General features: G+C 33.1%; 1 protein-coding gene across 1 annotated transcript; it reads left to right on the top strand.

Annotated features, from left to right (window-relative positions):
• The first annotated feature begins 307 nt into the window (after positions 1 to 307).
• On the top strand, positions 308 to 2,933 carry LOC145036383 (homeobox-leucine zipper protein ATHB-13-like). The gene is made up of 3 exons (XM_078984827.1): positions 308 to 634; positions 824 to 1,224; positions 2,274 to 2,933. The coding sequence occupies exons 1-3, from the start codon at positions 505 to 507 to the stop codon at positions 2,688 to 2,690; spliced, it is 948 nt and encodes a 315-aa protein (XP_078840953.1). The 5' UTR covers positions 308 to 504; the 3' UTR covers positions 2,691 to 2,933.
• The last annotated feature ends 5,448 nt before the right edge of the window (positions 2,934 to 8,381 follow it).

The following is an 8,381-nucleotide window of genomic DNA, read 5'->3' as shown; positions in this document are numbered from 1 at the left end:
TTTAGATTTGGTCTCACGGTCTCACAAAATTAGAATGGTATCAAATGAACCTGAACCTATATATATATATATATATATATATATATATATATATATATATATATATATATATATATATATATAACGTCCACTAAACATATAAAATGGTAATTTTGAAGGTAACATAATCCGTTGCGGTATATATATATATATATATATATATATATATATATATATATATATATATATATATATATATATATATATATATATATATATATATATATATATATATATATATATATATATTAATATTTACTCTCGTGTCAATTTCACAAAGGTGTGGGTCATATATAGTCTCCCCATTCTTTCTCTATAACAATATCAATATTCACACCTCCGTTTCTCTCCTCTCTCTAGATCTCTCTCTTTCTCTCTCTAAACATGATGAAGAGACTACAAAGAAATCTTGGAATGTTTCCGCAGGTCATATAAACAAAGCTATAGTGGTGGCTTAAACAGCTCATGACTTGCACTGGAATGGCCTTCTTCTCCACCAATTTCATGTTACAGTCCTCCCAAGAAGATGACCATCATGCCCCTACCTCTCTCACTCCTATTCTCCCACCTTGCACCACCACTCAAGATTTCAGTGGTAATTACTCTCTCTCTCTCTCTCTCTCTCTCTCTCTCAGATCATGATGCAATGATGACTTGTATGATACAACTCATTGATGCATTAGGGTTTCAGTTTGAACTCGATATATTCCATTCGCAGGCACCAAATCCAAATGGGTTTGAAGAAAGTTTGAATCTTTATGAATAGATCATGATTTTGACGCAGGTGTGGCGTCCTTCTTGGGGAAAAGGTCGATGTCTTACTCGGGTGTCAACAACATGGATGGATGTGATCCAGAAGGGAATATGAATGGAGAAGATGATTTATCTGATGACGGATCGCAGCTTCTTGCAGGAGAGAAAAAGCGGAGACTAAACATGGAACAAGTGAAGACACTTGAGAGGAACTTTGAGTTAGGAAATAAGCTTGAACCCGAGAGAAAAATGCAGCTTGCAAGAGCACTTGGACTTCAACCAAGACAGATTGCCATTTGGTTTCAAAATAGAAGGGCTAGATGGAAGACCAAACAGTTGGAAAAAGATTATGATGCCCTCAAGAGACAGTTTGAAGCTGTTAAAGCAGAGAATGATTCCCTCCAATCTCAAAATCACAAACTTCATGCTGAGGTAAGTTATGTTATGCTGACTTCACTCGACATAACAAGACTAACATTTGAGTTCATGACGTTTAGGTTATATAATCTTTTTGTTGTGACCATTGAATAAGCTTAGATTGAGTTGAATTATATTCATAATATTAATCAACCAATATTGCTGATCTAATTTCATACACACTTTCACTTTCTTTAAGTAGCGGTATAAATCTATTTGTTTTTCTCCTTTTAAGACGCTTTAAAAGTTGCATGACTTACTACGATATAAACTTTAAAACTTTAAATGATTAACATTTTTGCAGTAACTGCTTTCTGTAAATAGTATGTCAAAACTTTAAATGATTAACAATTTAAAATAAGGAAAATATAATCTTTACACAATTTCCCATATTGGTCACTGATGTTTGTATCTTTCCAAAGGGCAAAAGAGTCAATATGCAGCATGGGCACCCGACATAACATATGTATAAATCAAAATCATAATTATTTTATTATTATTTACTCTATATCCATTTTTTTTATTTTTATACATTAACAGTTTTCGTAGATTTTTCTCTAACAATTTACAAATATCAATGATTAATTACACTAAACCATTTTCATGCAAACCTTAATCTAAATGACACAACAACCTTTTGTTGTAAAAAAGCGATCTCATTTATATCTATCTTTTGGGACGATGATTAGGTTTTGAGGTACAGTTTGTCTATCTAACATCGTTTCAACCACCTTTTCATTCAACGTATCTTTAAACGTTCAACTTGCTTTCCACAACAAGAAGTAGATACAAATTTTTGTATTGTTTTGTGTATTCATGTTTTTAATAATTTCAATCCGCTTTTATCACAATTTTAGCATTAAAAAACAACTTTCTTTAGAATCGCTCGAGAAACTATACGAAAAGCGGTCAAATGTTTCCTGTTTATCCTTTAACGCATCCCAAGGCATTCACTCTTTTCATCCGATTCCTTTAATGAACAAGTAGTAGTAGTATACATGATGCTTTATTACTTTCTTAATGATTAAAGTTTAATTAACGAAAACAAGATTGAATCTTTGCAGATAATGGCGCTTAAAAATAGGGAGCCAACAGAACTAATCAACCTCAACATAAAAGAAACAGAAGGATCTTGCAGCAACCGAAGTGAAAACAGCTCCGAAATCAAGTTAGACATATCAAGAACACCTGCGAATGATAGCCCTCTATCATCACACCAACATCAACATCAACACCAACATCATCAGCAGCCAATCCCTAATCTTTTCCCATCATCGAATATTGAGAGGCCGAATACGAATAATATTGTGGCTCATCAGCTCTTTCACAATTCATCGTTAAGGCCAGCAGATCATCAACTCCATTGCCAGAAAATTGATCAATCCTCTGCCATTAAAGAAGAATGTTTTAGCAACATGTTTGTGGGTATGGAAGATCAGTCCGGGTTTTGGCCATGGTTGGAACAACCGCAATTCAATTGATGCATTAATGCGATCAAGAATGAAAACAAAACAAGAAAGGAACTTCGGTTTGCCTTCTGGCCTTTGGTTTGATTATATTAAAGATGGAGATCAATGTGTATGTTCTCTAAGCTTTAAATTCTTGTTTTTTGGTACTTAAATTAATAGAGTAAAAATTAGATGAAACAAATATTATTATTTTATTTTCAAGATTAGTGTTTGGATAATCCTTGTATTCAAAGAAATAAAGGGTATTGATCAGTACATACTTTTGCATTATATTCCGGTTTTAGATGGAAAAGGATACACTTTTCTCGTTCGTAATTTTTTATTCATTAAAAATTATCTATTTTGCATCATAACTAACATTTCTCCATGTAAGAAGGGTTGGTGTGACACTTTTGCTGATTTTGATGAAATCAATGCAGGTCAGTGATCAACGGTAAAAGAAGAAAAAACGTATTACAATATGTAATAAATATATTTAATTTAAGTTTAAATAAAAACTAATTTAGTTGTACATTTTTAAAGAATTTTTTGTTTATATAATAGTACATGTCAATTAATAATACACAAATTTACCATAGCCCATTTGAATAGATTGGATAATATTCTTTGTATGTACTGGTCGATAAATATACTCTGAGTTGACCATAGTTATAAAATTACTAAAGCCAACCGTTGCACTTATTTCATTTACATAAATGTTAATGATTTTAAAAAGAAATCTAGCAATACCGAGCAAGATATATATATATATATATATATATATATATATATATATATATATATATATATATATATATATATATATATATATATATATATATATATATATATATATATATATATATAAAAAGAGAGAGAGAAGGGTATCAAACACACATTCCAAGGTAGAAAGAAGACAAAGGGATGGAAAGTGTAGAAGAAAAGCAAGAGTTGGAAATGGTCACTTTCGTGAAGGGAACATTTGGCAAACTTTTATCCTGCCATTTTTGACAAGGAAAATGGGGCATTGCCCATCATCACACTCCTTTAGTTTCTGTACCCCATCACTTTTTTTCTTTTGTCACTTTATGGATGTTAGAGTTTTCCATCAAATCTTTTGGTACAACTTTTTCAAAATATATATCAAATCAATCAACGTTAACGTTTTAAATAGACTGTTTACCTTTTAAATGAGTTTCAATAGTATGAAATTTGTTAGTCTCTTAATTCTTTTGCAAATATAAGCCTTCAATTTACATAACTTAGTAAATAATTTATGTATTATATGGTTATACAATACAGAATTTTAAACCATCAATTGTTATGTATAGAAAAAAATTGTTATGTACGAATCAACTCTTTAAATAAAAGATGTAGACCGTTGTTAACATGTCATATCAATCGGACCTATGACGGACATGAAGTGGATAATTGGTAAGTCGTGAAAGTAATAAGTTAAATGATCCAATTTAAACATGAGTATGGATTATAAATAGGTGTTATTATATATAGCTCCTCATTCGTATTCATATAAATTATTATATCATCATGGCAGTTAAATATATTAGGATATTGTTCATTACAATGGTCTTGAAATATATTTAAGAATTAAGATTTACATCCACCAATAGTCAAGCCTACAATCATACTTGTATATTTTTCCTAATTAGGGGGTTTAAATTTTATAAATGGGATCTCACCTTCAAACATGTTATTGGAAACTAAAGCAGATAACTCACAAAACTATACAAAAACACAATTTTTATGTTGTTAGATTAAGGTGGCCAACTTTCATAGGCAGAATGGAGTATTTTTATTTAAAAGTTTTCAAACATAAATTACAAGTAAAATTTCAAAGAGATTCAACCTACTCACTAGAATTCTATATACAAATAAATGACTAGCTGAAATCAATATTTACAGACTTAGATGAGACTTAGAATCATAATAGGCAAAACCTCTATAGGTCCATGAAAGGTGTCAACCAATCGCAAATCATCATGCACCAGTTTCTAGAATCTTTTAGCGTTGACTTTGGAGAACATCTTTGCACAAAAAGAGATATTAATCTCATAAAGATAGATTTTTGCCACTAATGAGAGCTTACTCTTGCTATGAGAGTTTCTGCTACCAAAGAGAGTATCCTAACGCTTTCAGGTAGCTCCACCAGAAAGCTCTGCCAGAGAGCTTTGTCGAAAATCTCTACCAAAAAGAGCTTTCTCTCTCTAGGAGAGCTTTCTGCTACCAAAGAAAGCTTTATCAAAAATCTCAACCACGAGAGGATGCAACAGAGTCTCAATGTCATGACCCACTAGATCCCAAAAACATGATATATAAATGAGTGGGTGGTCCCACTACCAACGATCACTATCATAGTCATGTCTGTGAAGATGCGGACTACCTGCACCTGGACAGAAAGACCCTATGAAGCTTCACTGTTCCTTGGGATTGGCTTTGAGCTTTTCCTGTGCAGCTTAGGTGGAAGGCGAAGAAGGACTCCTTCCGCGGGGGGGGGGGGGGGGGGGGGGTCCAAGCCATCAGCGAGATACCACTCTGGAAGAGCTAGAATTCTAACCTTGTGTCAGGACGTACGGGCCAAGGGACAGTCTCAGGTAGACAGTTTCTATGGGGCGTAGGCCCAAAAATAGTCATACTATAACTGGTACAAAGTCATATATAAATACCATAACTTACGTAACAAGAATATAATAAAATCATGAAACATGCAAAATACAAATTAGCTATGTCTCGAGGCCCTATATCCGCCACCTATAAAACCGTAGGTATTAGGAACCATGACATAATTCAACCTCTAGTGTGCAGTCTTGATGGACATGTCCATTCTGTCTGCACTTATCGCATTTGAACATGGAGTGCATGGAATCGTTGGTAGGGTTGTAAACGAACAAAATAAACACGAACGAGACTTGTTCATATTTGTTCATTTAAGTTAGTCGAACAAATAAACGAACACGAACGGATACACAAACAAGTTTTATTGTTCATGTTCGTTCCTTTAACAAATTACATTGTTTGTGTCCGTTTGTTTATGTTTATGAACATGCTAAACGAACATAAACGAATGAACATAAATGAACAAAGATTAAAAAAAAACATAATTGAACATATATGAACATATGATATATTAATATAATCAAACACAATTAAGCATATATGAACACAAAATGAAGTTAGGTGAACGAACATAAACAAACGTAAACAAAAAACATAAACGAACGTTCACGAACATAATAGAACGAACAACACCATTGTGCATGTTCATTCGTTTAACTAAAAAAACGATAATTTGTGTTCATGTTCGTTCATTTATCATAATAAATGAACATAAACGAAATTCCCACCGAACGGTTCACGAACAGTTCGTTTAACGTTCAGTTCGTTTACAGAGTTAGTCGTGGATCCATCCATCCTGCCCATAGGTGTGATGGTCCATTTGACCTAAAGTTCTTGGCTCAACAGCATTAAGCTCTTTGGCTATTATTAGTAGATTTGGGTCTTACGCTCACTTCTTCTTCCCCAAATGTTCCTCCAAACTAAGATTCTCTCCTGAGTCGCCTCAACAATCCTATCAGCAGTCTGAACGAATGTGATCTTCTCCTTGAACTTGACGAACATCTTACCAATGATTCATCCAATGTTACAAGGCAAATCCTCTATGAAGGCCTGCAACACCTTAGTGACAATCCAATCACGTAGTTCATCATTTTCTACATAAATCCTAGAGCTTTGTGTTATTTGTGGAGTAGCCAATATTTTGTTAATATAATAGAACTCATCACCACATATCCAATGTGTTATCATTACATTATCCGCTATCTACTCACTCATTGTTATCCTCGTTCACCATTCCTAATATTATACAACACCACTGTCGTAATCATCTCTAGTATCTCATCGGCATACAATACAATACTAGATCCCGGAGCACCAAGTAAACATACTATATTCAACTCCTTGGATTCCTCATGACTTTTCGTGACTCAAGTGTGGTTCATGTGTTTCTGATAGTAGGAGCTCTACTACTATCTTCCACACCTATCCATGGCCATTCCGAGACTTGTCCTGAAGTGACCAAGTCGCTTCTCGCCGATAATTCGATTACCCTTGCCTAAATAAGCAATGTTAATACTTCTCCTAGTTAACTAGGAATCCCACTGTCACACCCCAAAACCAAGAACGGCGGAATACGTTATGGGGTGGAGGACGTCATATATAATATCATAACAATTGCATAATAGTAAAAACAATCGACAACAACGATTGCATTAATATAGTAATTATAAATACAAGCATGTTCTATACAGTTTGATAGACACCAAAAATATAAACAAAATAAAAGATGGGTCTTGTATACGCACCATCTTCCCAGAAACTGCACCAGTACCTGTCTATTTTTGACCTGAGAATACAAGTTATTTTGAAAATGGGTATCAGCATAAAGTTGGTGAGTTCATAAGAATTTAGTGTCGTTGCTTGTATAAAAGTGTTTACAATCATGTAATATAAAAGTTGTGATTAATGTTTGAGAATAGTAAAAATCCCTAGAAAATCCTTTATTTTCCAGATTTGAGTGTTTGTAAGTTTAATCCTTCGAGTGTGTAAAAGTATTCCCATTGAAACTTTCAGTTATAAAAATAAGGTAATAGATTTCATTCAAGTAAAGTAGATGAGGAAAGATATTGTCGGATGTTGTAGTAGTGTTGCAAACTTCAATTAGTAATATATATTTATTTACTTCGGGAAGTTAGCTTAAACTTTAATTCTTAGTGTGTTAATTTGGATATGGATATGATCTCTCATGTAACCAAACTGAGTGATAATAGAGAGTCTGATGACCTTCCCGATCATACGTAGTGTAGCGATGTTTTGTCACCCCTGGGCCTAATCGGCTTGGACTGTAGTTAGCATTCGGGATGTAATGGCGTCCGTCTTGTATAGATCTATACATGTAATGTTTCTTTCCTTCCTGGAAGCTCTGGTTACATGGTATTTGCGCAATAGAGTGTCGTACAGAGGGATAGTGTGTCATATTTTGGATTAGTGTATTCTCTTGTGTTATAGTGTAGTGAACTTTTAGTATAGTATATAGAGTGCTCTTTTTAACATGCATTAACTTGTAATAGTAGTAATTATAGTGAGTATCATAGTAATAGAGGTAATGAGCAGTAGTCTTAACTATACCTATTATAGTTAAATAGAGTGTGGGTTTGCATGCCTTTGCAATACAAAGGTATTAAATAAGGTGAAGACTTTCATATCTAACACAAATATATATGATATATAATTAAGAATTCAACGATAATCGAACAGATAACAGTATACCCTAAGACCACAATCAAACAAGAACAGGAAATAAGGCGAGCTATCGGTCCTAAGTCCTTCAAGTTTTACTTATATAAATATATTGGTATAGATATAGTTTAAAAGAAAAGTAGTTTAAATACAGTTTGAAAATAGTTTAATAACAATTTAACATGGAAAAATGTGTTTGATAATTATTTAAAACAGTTTTGTTGACAAGTAGCTAAAAGTATAGAAATCCTTTTTGATTGCAAGTTATAAATCACATATAATTTGATACTATAACTTGTAGTATTTAACTTGTTTCCCCCCTAAAACATTTAAAAACATTTGAAAGGTTAATTAAGGGGTATAAACTCACCTGTAGTGAGTAGATCGGGTGGAAGTGTTGGATGAGTGCTT

The sequence above is a fragment of the Lactuca saligna genome, chromosome 3, assembly GCF_052625555.1.
Source record: "Lactuca saligna cultivar CGN05327 chromosome 3, ASM5262555v1, whole genome shotgun sequence".
Taxonomy (NCBI): Eukaryota; Viridiplantae; Streptophyta; class Magnoliopsida; order Asterales; family Asteraceae; genus Lactuca; species Lactuca saligna.
The sequence above is the reverse complement of the archived record's forward strand: the minus strand, read 5'-3'. Positions and strand labels throughout refer to the sequence as shown.